The sequence below is a fragment of the Rhododendron vialii genome, chromosome 4a (genome assembly GCF_030253575.1).
Source record: "Rhododendron vialii isolate Sample 1 chromosome 4a, ASM3025357v1".
NCBI classification, from domain to species: domain Eukaryota; kingdom Viridiplantae; phylum Streptophyta; class Magnoliopsida; order Ericales; family Ericaceae; genus Rhododendron; species Rhododendron vialii.
In genome coordinates, this window is record NC_080560.1 from 19,848,447 (window position 1) to 19,864,716 (window position 16,270).

At 41.8% G+C, this 16,270-nt stretch overlaps 1 protein-coding gene across 1 annotated transcript; it reads left to right on the plus strand.

Moving 5' to 3' along the window:
• Window positions 1-13,139: 13,139 nt before the first annotated feature.
• On the plus strand, window positions 13,140-16,202 carry LOC131323795 (uncharacterized). Its single transcript, XM_058355636.1, has 3 exons — window positions 13,140-13,153; window positions 13,274-14,628; window positions 15,766-16,202. The coding sequence occupies exons 1-3, from the start codon at window positions 13,140-13,142 to the stop codon at window positions 16,200-16,202; spliced, it is 1,806 nt and encodes a 601-aa protein (XP_058211619.1).
• Window positions 16,203-16,270: the final 68 nt, after the last annotated feature.

Genomic DNA, 16,270 nt, shown 5'->3' on the forward strand with positions numbered 1-16,270 from the left:
CGGTCTAGATAAATTTTGTACCAGCTGCTGTACGTACCTGATGAAGCGATTTTTAGTCACCTCCGGAGGAGGGGTACCTCAACCGTCCACCTTGTCCTACAGCGGATGAAACGGCTTCTTGCATGCTTGATTAATGACCTGCAATACAAAACAGAAAAGCTATGGGCACCGGCGTGGCTGTCGCCATCACCCCTCCGATGCCTAAGTCAGTCGATCTGCTTTAGAAAAAAGTATGGACTGAGTATGAGTTCTGTAGTTTTTGCATTGCGTACCTTTGTGATATAGAGGTGTGATCCTTATATAGGCATATTTTGAGAGGAATCCCTTGGGACTGGGACTCTTAAGTCTCATCCGTTCATGGCGGGAATAGATAGGTGTTGGAGTGTCCTCCTCATCTTAGGATTCCCCTGACCCTTATCAGGTTTTAGGAGTTCTTCTTTCCTTAGGACTCTTGTGCTTGTCATTAAGGTTAGGAGTCTTCAGGGTGGACGAATTTCTATGGTTATCCTCTAGGACTCGTGGCCTAATCTCTTTGGATGAGATAAGGTCCTGGTTGTTCTATGAGTCCCATGGACTGTATGAACTTCTGCTGTGGAGTGTTTTATAAGTCTCTGGCTGCAGGTTTGTCATATTTACCGAGCTCGCCTGGTGAGCTGAGCTCGGTATCTTTCTATGAGCTGTGCTCGTGAGCTGGCCTCCGTCCTTGGACTGGTTTAATAGAGGCTAGCTATTTATAGGCTAGATTCCATGTTCTTGGGACTCTAGTTCGAGCCCTTAAGGCTGTGCTCGTGAGCACTTTGGTTTGGGTTGACCTTGGGATGACCTTTGCCCTTAGGCTAGTCCATTGAGCTCAGCTCTTCAAGCTAAGCTCTGCGTCACTGGGTCTCCTACATGACCCTTCGTGTTGTGTTGGGTTTCCTGGTCTGAGCTGACCTTGGGAGGTTATTTTATACTTGTCAGCTACTCCCCTATTTCCAAGTGAGAACATAAGTGAAGATTTGGAAACACTATTTGCCCTGGAATCGATGACTATGCTTGCTTATCCTGTGTATCAAGCGTGATGTTCATTAGGTTACAGTGTCCATAGCCATCACTTGGTTCAGGGGAATTTTTGTGGACCCTTAGTCCTATGATCACATTGTCGTTTTTGACTTTATTGAATTGCTTCGCTGACTGGCCTTGTTGAATAGCAAACCGATTAGAATGTTCAGGGGGCTGAATAGAGCACACCCTTTTACTTTGATCTACACCCATCTATAGTAGTTGTTTTAACCTTGGGGGTGTTTGCCTTTAGCATTGCTGAGCAGCAATGCTAGTGGCAGAGCAAAGAAATATATATATTTTTGATGTTCGAGGGAGATAAGCTTTAGTAAAGCCTGCTCTTGCTCTAGAGCTTTACATTAGCTCTGTCCTTTGCTAGTTCCCTTAGGAATACCTTGGAATAGCTCAGATGTGAGGGTACTAATTTATTTCAGGTACTCCCCCAATACTTTGAGTGTGGAGTTGTTGAAAAACAACTTGGTACTTGTGAGCTTGTGTTCTCTTAGTACTGATCTTGTATTGACATTTCGCCTTAGATTTTGGTTCATCAATAGCTTTTCGGCCGAGTGGGCTTGAAGGCCACTTCCCTCAAACTTGCATTTCAGAGTTCGCCGAGCTCTGGCCGAGTGGGCTTATAAGCCACGTCCCTCGGACTTTTAGCCCCTTGGGACTTTTTAATGCTTATTTAATAAGCCATGATGTGAGCGGTTCATGGGCCACTTTTTGAAAATTACAGTCTAGAGCTCTTTGAGCTCTGACTCTTCAAGGCTTATTTAATAAGCCCTGGGGCAAGCGGCTCACGAATTGCTGAGAGTCAATGCTTGTTTTTAGAATGGTTATTCTATGCTTTAGCATAAGATTTGCTCATGCTTTAGCATGAAACTCGGAATAACATCTCATGCCTTTAGCACGAGATTTGCTCACGCCATAGCATGAGACTTTAAACAACACCTCATGCCTTAGCATGAGGTTTGCTCATGCCTTAGCATGAGACTTTAGAATAACATCGCATGTCTTAGCATGAGATTTGCTCATGCCTTAGCATGAGGTTTGCTCAAGCCTTAGTATGAGACTTAGAATAATATCTCATGCCTTAGCATGAGACTTTAAACAACATCTCATGCCTTAGCATGAGACTTTAGAATAACATCGCATGTCTTAGCATGAGATTTGCTCATGCCTTAGCATGAGGTTTGCTCAAGCCTTAGCATGAGACTTAGAATAATATCTCATGCCTTAGCATGAGACTTTAAACAACATCTCATGCCTTAGCATGAGGTTTGCTCATACCTTAGCATGAGATTTGGAATAGCACCTGGTTTGCTCATGTCTTAACATGAGACTTGGAACAACACCTCATGCCTTTAGCATGAGGTTTGCTCACGCCTTTAGCATGAGACTTGAGATAGCACCTCATGCCTTTAGCATGAGGTTTGCTCACGCCTTAGCATGAGACTAGAAATAGCACCTCATGCCTTTAGCATGAGATTTGCTCACGCCTTAGCATGAGGTTTATTTTGAAGCTTATCTCTTGCCTTTAGCTTGAGACCTGGAACAACATCTCATGCCTTTAGCCTGAGGCTTCCCATAGTCTTCATTTTTCAGGGTGTCCTTAGCTAGCCTTGGAGGTATCGAGTTAGTAATTGAACTCTGGGTTATTATTCCAGAGCTCTTTTAGTCTAGGCTAAGGAGGCTTGTAGGCTACACTCTCAGGTTTTTAGCTTGACCTCCGTAAGCTCAGGCCCTTCAGCGCCTACGTTGGGGTTGGATCAAGCGGACGTGTCAACACTTTTGAAATTATATGCCGGTCTGAGCTCTGCGACCTTTGACTCTTTGATAATCAATATGTTGCATAGCCTTAGCTACGTTCTTGAGCGTGGAAATTTTTCCTAACCTCCTTTTATTGCATAGCCTTAGCTACGCCTTTTGAGCTTGAAAATTTTCCTAAGCTTTTTTTATTGCATAGCCTTAGCTACGTCTTTTGAGCTAGGAAATTTTCCTAAGCTCTCTTTATTGCATAGCCTTAGCTACGCCTTTTGAGCTAGGAAATTTTTCCTGAGCTCCTTTTATTGCATAGCCTTAGCTACGTATTTTGAGCTTGGAAATTTTCCTAAGCTCTTTTTATTGCATAGCCTTAGCTACATCTTTTGAGCTAGGAAATTTTTCCTGAGCTCCTTTTATTGCATAGCCTTAGCTACGTCTTTTGAGCTAGGAAATTTTTCCTGAGCTCCTTTTATTGCATAGCTGTGCTACGCAAAGCTAATACATCAACCCTTGGGTTGAGCTTAGTTCTTGTCAGAACTATGAGGTTCAAGCTATGTGAGGTTTTTTAAGTTGGCTGGCTTTTTAAGAGGTTAGGTTTTCCGTACCTGTCCCCTCGTAGTGTCAACTTTTTTGGGAAGGAGATCCTCTGCTCAGAGGTTTCTCAATCTGACCAAGGTACTATGATACTTGGCCATTATCATCCCCTCTTGCTTTAGGACTCTTAATCCCTTTAGGATAATGTCCATGATTAGCATATGGGTTATCTAGCTTATCCCATAGGACTCTTTAAGCATATCCCATGGGATCTTGTCTTTGAATTGACTTGTTAAGTCCTTAGATACATATATCGAGCTGGCTCTCTTGTGATCGAGCTGGTTTTAATGTGCTGAGCTGCACCGTGGTGCTTGCTATGCTTGTCCCTTGGGATGAGCTGGTCTGGTTTATACTCAGCTTCAACTATTCCCCTATTTCTTTAGACCTAGTCAGGTCAGGAAAAGGGAAACACTTGAGAGGGTGATTACTTTCCGTGCTTTTATCTGACACAACGAATGCGAGCAACATGGGTCATTTTTTGGGCATGTAGCCTCATTGCAACTATTGGTTGTAACCTCGGGCAACCCTATCCCTTAGGACTGTCTTTACTTGAACTTTTTGTGTTGAGTCGAACATGATGATCTGCTTGGCCTAACTAAGCTATGCTTAGGGTTACCATGTCCCTTAGGACTTTTAGTTAAGCTCCTCTGTCATGTGTTATTGTGTGGGCTGAGCTTATCTCTTAAGATTAGCTAGCCATAAATCTTTATCCCTTGGGATTGTTGACGGGCTAGGCTTTGTTGTCCAATTGGGGTATTCGTATTGAGGTACTCTCCTGGGTTATCCCTTAGGATATTTTATGTTTGTCACCTCCCGTAGGAGGTGTTTCAGCCACCTTAGATGATCAAGATCCTCTGTTGGAGTAACTTGGTGGTCCACATAGCTAGGCTGATGATGGCGCCATGTCAATCCTAGAAGATGATCAGATAACGTTGCTTTTCATGCTCAGCACTCTGAACGAGCCTGAGCTCTTATCTGTGTATCTCCTTAGAAATCTTCATGTTTCCGTAGAGGTGAGTTACTCATTCACTGCTATTGTCGTGACAATTTTGCACTTGCAATTGTTCTATGGAGAAAATCATGTGCTTTAGCAGTTATGTTCTTTTGAGCAAACCTTGGTGAGCTCTTATCTGTGTATCTCCTTAGAAATTTTGGGGCCTTGAGCTTATGACCGAGCAGGCTTGCTGATCATGCTTAAGTTTTTAACACTCATGTAGCTTTTGACTTTTGGCTGAGGTGCGCGGGCTGTGCCCAATTTTTCAGTATTTAATTCCCTTGGGATTGGGCTTTACCCCATTGGTTGTCCAAGCTCCGTAAGCTTTTTATGGCTGGGTAAGCTTTGTCAGTTGAGCTCAGGCTTGCTTCCAAAGCTCTTTAAGCTTTTGAGCTAGCCATACTTCCTACTCCCCCAAGTGTTAAGGTGTTGGAAAAATAGCTTAACACTTGTAGATTGTGTAATTGCTTTAGGCGGGCCGTTGGCCTTATGACTCGTCGCCCCTTGGGACATGATTGCAATTTGTGTTGCTTTATGCAGGCCGTTGGCCTTATGACTTTTATTGGAGGAGCATAGTTGGTAACTCGATTGGTCTTGTCTATTAGTGTTATCTTCTTATAGGAGCTAGCCAATCTTGTTGGCATGTGTAGATGCTTTGAACCGCGGAGATAATGTGGTTGGCAAGCTCTGCTCTTCCTAATTCTTTATTAGGAAGGATTGCCCATTGGGCTCTTGAGGTTTGCAACTGGCAATTCAATCCATAATCGAACTAATGTTGATGGAGCATTTTTTGCCTTGAAATGCTAATGCTGAGTGTGCGTGAGCCTTGGCGTCGCACTTTATTGGATTGGAAGACATTGCAGCTGACCTTGCTTGCAAAGGCTGAGCAGCCACTCACTTTTTGAAGCAGCTTTTTCTTTGAAAATTTGCTGCAACCTATAGTCTAGCCGTTAGCATAAACTCAAGTAGTGTAGCATCAATATGTAACAGGAAAATAACAATATATAATTCATAAGCCTAGAAAAAGACTTCCCTGCTGCATTATGGTCTTTAACCGTTGGCCAAAACTCATAGTTGGAGTATTGCGGAGCAAGCGTGCTTGCGGAGCCGTGGTAATACGTGTACCTAAAATTTAATCTGACCATAGCCAACTCGTTTTGTGCCCCTTTGGAATTCTATGGCTCTTAGGCTGCGCGACTTTCATTAGCCGAGGGCAACAAGTCCATGCTTTGTCGTTGCTTTTTCTTGAATTGAAAAAATCACTGCAACTTTATATTTTAGCTCCGTCGAATCTGTATCCAAGGGCCGTGGTGATGAAATAAAATTGTTGTGAGCTGTGGCTCCTTTTTTTTTTTTTTTTGGGTCCGAATATGCTGACCATGATCTCACTAGGAATTGCCAAACACAATTGGCTTTGCAACCAACCTTCTTCGTTGCTGCAAGCTTTTCATAAAAGTAAGGTCGGTTGGTCGTTGCCCATGTAGGGTACAATCATATATACAAGTCCAATTGCAGTTATGAATGGAAAAGATCATTGAATGCGTGTAACTCAGATTTGACCTGACTTCTAGGAAGTGTAGGGCAGAAATTTAATCTAGAGTTATAGATCTCTAGAGTTCTCTTGCTAAACGGATTTATTTGAATGTGAATTCTTAACAATAATCCACAAGATTTTATGAGCGATTCCCACGTGGGAACATGCTATCAAAATATAGAGATAAAAGAGGAACAAGACTTATCTTGTAGTTGGATAACTATTATTATCAACTTGGCCATCATCTTTAAGAAACGCTAATGCTCGGGCTCGGAATTGCCGTGGCAATCTGTGGGCCTGATATTCTTCTCCGAGTTCACGTCTGAATTCATGTTGATGGAGCAAAATTGTTAAGAGCCATGGCTTGTTTTTGTTTTGTCGAGCACGTGGAGTGCCATTTTGCGTTGAGAATTCTGCAATTTGTTATATCCCTCTCTCCTGCTTCGACAAGAACATTGGCGTCACTGGCGCGACAATTGGGTGGTGGCCTTCAGTGCCCACCAATCTCCACCACTCGTCTCTCTAATAAGCAGAAAACCGAGAAGTTGAATTGGGTGGTGAGAGCTGTATGTGGGTTGGCCGGTTACAATGGATTTCATCTTTTGCAATCAGATTCGGGGAGTTGTTGCCAAATATCAACCGCTTTAGTATACTACTGTGTGTCGGCTATTGACCTCTAGGAATCGAGGGACTTTCCCATTCACTAACAGTTGCAATTAGCACTTGTATGCTTGCAAGAAATAGTAAAATCTGAGCCTAAGATATAAGATATGCAAAATGACTTCTTGAAAGAGGTTTACTCTACAAACAGATTCCTTAGAATATAGAAATTCGATGGAGATAAATAAATAAAGCATGGGATGACTTATCTGATGGTTGGATTACCAACTCCACCGCCGAAGACGATTTTCGATAAAGAAATGCCCATGTTTGGGCTCTGAATTGCCGTGGCAACATGTGCACTTGAAATTTAATTTACTCCGAACTCCTATTCGGGAGTCATCGTGATGAAATAAAAATTTGTCAAGAGCCATGGCTCTCTTCTTTTTTTTTTGTCAAACAAGCGGAGTGCAATCTTTCGTGATGGGTGACAACCATTGAACCTTGGTTCCGAAGGGGTCGGGTTCAATTTATCCCTGCAATAACCTTGCCACTTCACGTAGAAGATCTATCAGGGACAAAATTATCAAGAGCCGTGGCTCTCTCTCTTTTTTGTCAAACAGGTGGAGTGCAGTCATCTTTTCAAAATCCCATAGTAAAATCTGTTTGTAAAACTGAATAAAAATGGGTGTCGGCCATTGAACCTTGGTTCAAAATTGGATTGCCTTCAATTTCTTTGATATTATATGTGCTGGCCGTTGCAATGTTTTGCATTCTACCTCTACAGTTCGAAATTTATAAGCCTCGATCTCCAATGGTCAGTACTTGCAACCAAATCGTGAGAGATGAGTCAAAAAGATGCTGTATGAGTGCCTTTCTTTAATAAATACTCCTCCATAGAGACAGCCAATATATTGTGGCCATAGCTACCGTTGACAAAAACCATCATGGGTACAGTATATTAAAGATCGACATTAAGATTAGCATAATTATGTAAAGATCTTATCTTATTGATTGATTCGTCACGACGTTGGTTTAGATCACAATTCCTTTGTGATTATCATCGTCCTTTGAATCTTTACCATTTGAGATACCGTCTAGGTTGGAGAAAAATTATGGGGAAACAAATCGTTTTCCACAGACGACGCCAACTGATGAAGCGGTTTTTAGTTACCTCCGGAGGAGGGGTACCTCAACCGTCCACCTTGTCCTACAGCGGATGAAACGGCTTCTTGCGTGCTTGATTAACGACCTGCAATACAAAACAGAAAAGCTATGGACACCGGCGTGGCTGTCGCCATCACCCATCCGATGCCTAAGTCAGTCGATCAACTTTAGAAAAGAGTATGGACTGAGTATGAGTTCTGTAGTTTTTGCATTGCGTACCTTTGTGATATAGAGGTGTGATCTTTATATAGGCATCTTTTGAGAGGAATCCCTTGGGACTGGGACTCTTAAGTCTCATCCGTTCATGGCGGGAATAGATAGGTGTTGGAGTGTCCTCCTCATCTTAGGATTCCCCTGACCCTTATCAGGTTTTAGGAGTTCTTCTTTCCTTAGGACTCTTGTGCTTGTCATTAAGGTTAGGAGTCTTCAGGGTGGACGAATCTCTATGGTTATCCTCTAGGACTCGCAGCCTAATCTCTTTGGATGAGATAAGGTCCTGGTTGTTCTATGAGTCCCATAGACTGTATGAACTTCTGCTGTGGAGTGTTTTATAAGTCTCTGGCTGCAGGTTTGTCATATTTACCGAGCTCACCTGGTGAGCTGAGCTCGGTATCTTTCTATGAGCCGTGCTCGTGAGCTGGCCTCCGTCCTTGGACTGGTTTAATAGAGGCTAGCTATTTATAGGCTAGATTCCATGTTATTGGGACTCTAGTTCGAGCCCTTAAGGCTGTGCTCGTGAGCACTTTGGTTTGGGCTGACCTTGGGATGACCTTTGCCCTTAGGCTAGTCCATTGAGCTCAGCTCTTCAAGCTAAGCTCTGCGTCACTGGGTCTCCTACATGACCCTTCGTGTTGTGTTGGGTTTCCTGGTCTGAGCTGACCTTGGGAGGTTATTTTATACTTATCAGTACCAATTCGATACAATAGAGGTCTTGCTGTTTTTTTTTTTTTTGATCCGCGATGTCTTGCTGTCGAATACTATGTAATTGTATTCTCCGGCTGATTAAAAATTAGAGTACTAATAAATCGCGTCTTATTCAAGAACAGATTATAATTAAAGTAGTCTAATAATATGGACTCAACTCTCGTCCAGATTATTCACATCCAATCCGGTTATCTTTTTATGATTTGTGAGCTCATCTTAAGCTCAAAACAATGATCTTAACCGTTGATTTTGAAAATTCCCTTGGAACATCAATCATGCAAAAGGTCACTTTGATCGAGAATCGATAACTGAATGAACAAAATAGAATTGTTAAAAAAATTTATTGACTGTTTAAGTTTAAAGTCATACCGACTCTCTAGTCTTAAACATACAAAAGTTGTTTGTCATTTTCCTATATCTGTTCAAAAAAACTGTTGATTTGGGGTGAGATTGTTATTCTGAGAGAGATCTCGAGATCAACTGTTTAGAATCATTATTTTAGGCTCACGTACAATATCCACCCATTGTCAAAATTGGACGGGAGTAGATGTTATTGGACGGGAGCTCAAGTTTTAGTACTAGACGCTCATTTCTCAAGAAGTTTCGTCCCAAATGAGTTTACAAGAAGAAACACGTAACCAATGACGACGGTGTTATCTGCATATTAGTATTAACTAGGGGAGTCCAATCTCTAAACTTACTCTCAAGATTATGCAAATTTATTAGATTAACGATTAATTCCTTGATTAGAATGATAGTAGTTGGCCATTCTATTGTAGCATTTATCTGATCTGACATAGACATATAGGAAAAGTACCTAACCCAGATGGATTTAACCTATTAATTAAGGTTTGGAGTATCAAATTTAGGTCATTGATTTGGTTTCATCACTTAATTCTGATGAAGCAACATAGTTGATTAAGTTGGTCGACAAAGGCCTCCTTTGAAAGGACCTTGCTTCTTGCAGTCTGCGTATGAACTGGAGGGAGGGAGCAATCGTATCTCGGCCACCAATATGGATCGCCTATTTCAAATTCAAATTCAAATTCGTTATTTAATTTTTAATAGCAAGAATTTACCCGGTTTTGACTCATACTAGTAAAAAGAATGTTTTAGCAAATTTCTCATAAATAAAGATATGCATGGGTGGCTGAGATTGCACGGACTACTCTATGCGTACTTTAATCAAATAAGCCAAATCTCTCTGTAAATAATTGGTACGTATTTATACACGAGCCTTCCTATAACGGTGTCCACTCTGTGTTAAAGTGCGGACGTCCCTTTTTTTGATCGAATTTCGATGATCCGAGCTGCTCAATGTGTTCAAAACGTGATTTTAAGCATACCCACGACAAATCAGCAAAAAAAAAAGACCGGGAAGGGCTACATCCAAATAGTTTTTTTGAACCGTACAATAAAAAATGCTCGGATAAAGCCCTTCCCAGTCTTCTTTTTTTTTGCCGATTTCTCGTGAGAACCCTTAAAATTATGTTTTGATCACATTGAGCGGCTCGGATAATCAAAATTCAATCGGGAACGTCCACACTTTGCTAAGTGCGAACGCCGTTTTATTAAGGGGACTGCGTATTTATATATGTATGTATGTGCATATATATAATATACACAGTCAAGATCCAGTAAGAGATCCCTTACGGGCCAAACTGTGCAGACCTCCCCTTTTCCGATCGAATTGCAACGATTCGAGCCGCTTAACATGTTTAGAATGTGATTTTAAAGGTACTTGTTTGAAATCACCAAAAAAAATGACCGGGAAGAGCTTGATTCGAGCAAATTTTCATAAAAACACTATAAATGCGTTTTTATGCAAAATTGCTCAGATCAAGTCCTTCCAGGTCATTTTTTTTGGTAATTTCTCTCAAGTGCTTTTTAAATCACGTTCTGAACACATTGAGCGGCTCGGATCGTTGCAATTCGATTGGGAAAGGAGAGGTCCGCACTGTTTGGCCATAAGGGATCTCTTACTAGATCCATGGTATATATATATAGCGGTTCTAGGGACACTTAAAAAAACATCTAAAAAACATCCAAAATCTCAATCTCATAGTTCTCGATCAAATTTTTATGATGTAAACCGTTCAATATGTGCGAATGTGATTTTTAAAGTGCCCGCTAGAAATTAACAAAAAATATGACCGGGAAGTGCTTGTTTTGAGCAGTTTTTAATTGAACCGTTCATCAAATCTAAGCTAAAAATTGCTCAGATCAAACCCTTTCCAATCATTTTTTTTTTTGCTAATTTCCCTCAAATATCCTTAAAATCACATTCTGATTACATTAAGCAGCTCGGATTATCAAAATTTGATTTGGAAACTTTGGGGCGTTTTTTAAAATATTTTTTTAGGTGTCCCTGGAACCGCCCCGATTTGTATTTTATATATATATATATATATATATATATATATATATACACACACACAGTCATTTTCAAATAAGGTGGTCCTTATTTTAGTTAAAATAAGGACCTCTCCATTTCTCCCATTTTCCGTTTGAATTTTGATGATCCAAGCCGCTCAATGTGTTCAGAACGTGATTTTAAAGGTATCCGCGAGGAATCGGCAAAAAAAAAGACCGGGAAGGTCTTCATCCGAGCAGTTTTAATTTGAACCGTTTAATAAAAAATAAACAAAAACTGCTCGGATATATATATATATATATATATATATATATATATATATATATATATATATATATGAATGAAAATCTTTTCAAACCGGCAAGAACCAAGAAAAACAAGTAGACAGTCCGATTCGAGGAATGAACCGAGATACCACTGGTAGATAGCAGACAAAAAAACCAATTGTTTCTAAATATCCACTATTTCGCAACCCAAAAAAAAAAAACCTCAAAACTCATCTAGTGTAGGGTTTTCTTGGAAGCGGAGCTGCTGTGCCCATCTCACAGCAACGTGCAGCTATGCCAACTTCATCATCCAAAAGTGTTTTGGATGGTTTGGATGGTCCTGCTATTTATTACCGCTAATAGTATTCTATAACCGGTTATAAAATAACTCTTCCCTAGACCATTAATTACCGAGATGGACAGTAAAAATGGCACAGCTACACGCTGCTGTGAGATAGGCACGGCAGCCCCGCGTCCGGTTTTCTGGGCTCATAGCATTAATTTGTAGTAATGAATTATTCCCAAGTTTCTATGCTGCTATTTCAATTACCTTTAAACATTAATAATACTCATAGTCAAATAGCAAATATATTCTCATTATTGTGGTGGTGTTTTTTCTGGTAAGCAATTCTCATTATTGTGTTATTTACTTGAAAAGTTTTGCTCCTACATCATCTCTGCTTCTTCGTAAGGTTTTCCATGATAATGACTTTTAAAACCACAAAAAATCGACAAAGGGTCATAGTTATAGTTGCACCACTTATATTTTTTTATTCAATTTGAACTCCTTTGAATCTCTATTATGATTTTCTTTTTGATTTCGTTTTTCACATATCTTCAGGGTGGGGATGACCAAAATAGAAATGAGAAAACTTTGAAGTGGAAGACACTAATGGGTCGAATCAAGATTTTAATATCGATTGTTGTGTATTATAGCGATTGACGGTTGATACGTAATGTGATTTTTATTTTGATACTAATAAGTGTCTATATATCAATCGATAATGTCTGAAATAGACACACACCGATTGATGAGTAAGGAAAAACCTGACAAGGTCAGCACTATACGATATACGGACCTAGGAGATAGCAGCCAGCTTCGCCCACAATTCCCAAGGAGACATAGCCTATGACAAGGTCAGGGGATACCGGCTCCGCTTATAGGACAGAACTGGCATGAGGTCCAAGGACCAGCTTTGGCACTTGGTTAGAACGGGATAAATAATATTCTTTGGATATTATTTATCCTAATCAAAGATGCACGGATGAGATAAACTATAACTAAAATCCTACAGGATAAGGAATGCTATAAGATGAGATAAGCGCTAACCATACCAGATGTACATGGACTTCTAGCTAAGGCAGAACTCCTCCTCACCCTAAGCGGGTGATCCGGAATACAGTCCTACGAGGACTCTACCTCCCAAACAAGATGCCTATAAATATGACGGTAGAACTCCAATAAAAGGTACGCAATCCTAAACAGAGAACCAAAATACTCCGAGGTATACTACTGACTTAGGCATCAGAGGGTGGTTGGCAAGCCACCACACTGGTGACCCAAGCTCTCACGTTGTCTTTGCAGGAATAGGTCGGGGCCAGATTCAAAGCTGATTCATCAGTTGGCACCGTCTATGGGAAAGACTTCTTCCTTACGGTGAATAGTTTTGTATGGTGGACACCCGATCAAGCAGAACAACGATGGCTTCAGACCCCCCACAAATAGGTGTCGACGACGCCACGAAGGCCGCAGATGCAGCCAAGGCGGCCAAGGCTGCCGAAATCGCCAAGGCTACAAAGGCTGCCAAGGCCGCCACCGCCACCGCTAAGACGGCAGAGGCTGCCAAAGCTGCTGCAATGAGCAAACCAAGAAGCGACTAGATGACCCCAGAAGTGTTAGCTCAAATGCAAGAGCAAATTAAAACGTTAACCAAAGGGTTACAAGCAGCGATGCAAGAGAACGCAGATCTGCGAAAGCAAATCTCAGAGCCAAGCATCTTAAACCAATGACACAGTGAAAAACCAGAAGAGGATGATAGGGAGGATGCCGAATCCAGCGAAAAGGAAAGCCAGAACCGAAAAAAGCACGGCAAACCACTCCTAGAGAAGCAACCCCAAGAACAGGAAACGTTGCTCAAGATGCAGGACCAAATTGATGGGTTGATGAAACATATCAAAGCACAAACTCCTGCCACGGTAGAAGAGTTGGTGCAGAATACGGATTCACCCTTCACATCTAAGGTCATGGGGCTGCCACTCCCCAGGAAATTCAAAATGTCTCAGCTGGAGACATTCAATGGTTCCACGGACCCATTGGATCATCTAGAAACATACAAATCCCTAATGCACCTACAAGCAGTACCGGATGAGGTAATGTGTCGTGCATTCCATGTTACCCTCAAAGGAAGTGCTCGGGCATGGTTTAACAAACTCCCCCCAGGAAGCATACGTAGTTTCAAAGAGCTTAGCACTAGCTTTGTAAGCTACTTTATTGCTGGCCAACGCTACGGCAAACCAACAACGCACCTCTTGACAGTGAAGCAGGGGAGATGGGAGTCGTTAAGGGAATATACCACCAGGTTTAACAAAGAGGTGGTTCAGATAGAAGAAGCCAACGATAGTGTGAGCATAACTGCGTATATAGCTGGACTGTATTCAGGACAGTTTCTATACCTTCTATCTCAAGAACTGCCCAAGACCCTGGCAGAATTTATGCTTAGGGCACAAAAGCACATGAATGCAGAGGAGGCCGTCTACGCAAGGCATTCCCGTGACAGTTTTGATCCCCATGCAGGGCCATCACAGGTTGGCGAATTTCCTCCATCCGATAGGAAAAGAAGAGAATCCACCCGCAAGACGGGAGGGGAACCAAAAAACAAGAAGATGGACTCCAGATCCTCCCCAAAACGAGGAGGAGGACCACCCCAAGGCAAATACAAGCAGTTTACACCACTTATAGCCACGACAGAACAAATCCTCAGCAACTTTCAAAATGATCCGGACCTCAAATGGCCCAGAAAGCTAAGGACTGATCCTAATAGGAGAGCTAAAGACAAATACTGCAGGTTCCATAGAGACCATGGTCACAACACGGATGACTGCATTGATTTAAAACAACAGATCGAGGAACTGATCCAAAGAGGCAGACTTCAACATTTTGTAACGAAGAAGTATCAGAAGATATCCATGAGGGATGATACAAGCAAAGAAGGAAAAGATGCCATGGCTCCCCGATCAGGTCCTATTGGAGAGATCAAAGTCATCCATGGAGGACTCGCCGGAGGTGGAGAATCTAGCAATGCTAGGAAAGCTCACCTCAGGAAATTGAGAACAGAGGAATATTTGGAGGTCAACACAGTTAGCCGTCCAAGTAAATTTCAAAAGAAAGAGGAAATATTGTAGGGGGATGAAAACAATTGATGCTTCGGATCACCTTGGATTGCAACGGCTTATTTGTGCCTTTTCACCGGAACCCTAATTCGTCGTCTGAACCCTAATCTGCAAAATAGACAGGGGGTAAGTGCACCTTTGCCTCTCGTGGCAAAGGCCGATGGCAAAGTTAGTATCACGTACTAAAGAAACCCTAATTATCAGTAGGAAGATATTGAATAATGCAATGTATTGCGTACCTTTTGCCTCTAGGTTTACCTCATATTTATAGATTTTCGTATGCTTGTTGCCCAAGCATCCCTGTTGCCCAAGCATCCCTGTTGCCATCAGATTCCTATCTTGTATAGGAAACCCAGGATATCAAGGATTCTCGTTTCCTTTATCAGTTTATTAAAAAAGAGTCCTTTTAGGATTCTTTTCCATTACTGGCCGAACATCCCATTCTCATTGGGTATCTTTCTTAGATCCTATATTCTCGGGATCTTATTCCCTTACGGGACATGACTATTCTGGAATCTTCCAGAGTATTCCCTCTGCTCCAACATCTGATTGGATTTCTTTCTTTATTCGGCTGTCTCATCGCCGAACAGACTGCCTGGACCAGTTACTTCACATGTAACTGGTCCTTTATCAATTTATTTGGACCATTGCCTTTCTAAGGAGCTCCCCTCCTGTTTCGACCTCTCATTGTCAAACAAGCTACTTTGGACTAGTGACTTCTCACGTTAACCGGACCTTGAGCCCGTACAACCTTCCTGGACCAATGACTTCTCATGACACTGGTCCATATTGCCGAACATTGTCTAGCACGATGACTGTCCTGTCTATATTCAAACTATGGTCCCACGTACCATTTGTTCGGATATCAATTGCATTGCTTTCAATCCGTCATCCCTCGTATCACGTGCTTGGTTCTTACTTCATCTGTTCGGCTGTATCATAATCGAACAGTCTGCTTGGACCAGCTACTTCACATGTAACTTGGTCCAATGTAATCGGAATGTCTCTATCTGCCGAACAGTCAGTTTATACCCATGACTTCTCATGTCATTGGTCTTTATCGCTGTTCAATGCACTGTTCGGGAATACCTCCCTACAAATACCCATCATTTCTCAGAAGAAGACATCAAGGGGACTCAAGTTCCTCATGATGACGCACTGGTTATAACCATTGCGGTGGCCAACTACCTCATAAGAAGAGTATTAATAGACAGTGGAAGCTCGGCCGATATTCTCTACCTCCATGCATATGATCAACTAAAAGTTGGACGAGAAAGACTAAGGCCTTTGATATCACCGCTGGTTGGATTTGCAGGTACGCCCGTCTATCCAGCTGGTCAAATAGCCCTACCAGTCACAATGGGGGACGAAGGAAGTCAGATTACGCGAATGATAGATTTCATAGTAGTCAATTGCCCTTCAGCATATAATGCGATACTGGGGAGGACGACCTTAAATAAAATTGGGGCAATAATCTCCACGTATCATCTGATGATGAAATTCCTAACACCGGAAGGAATTGGTTGCATCAAGGGAGATCAAAAGGCAGCATGAGAATGTTACGTCACCTCACTTAAAGGAGCAAACATCACGATGAGCATAGAAAGCCTCGACACACAGGG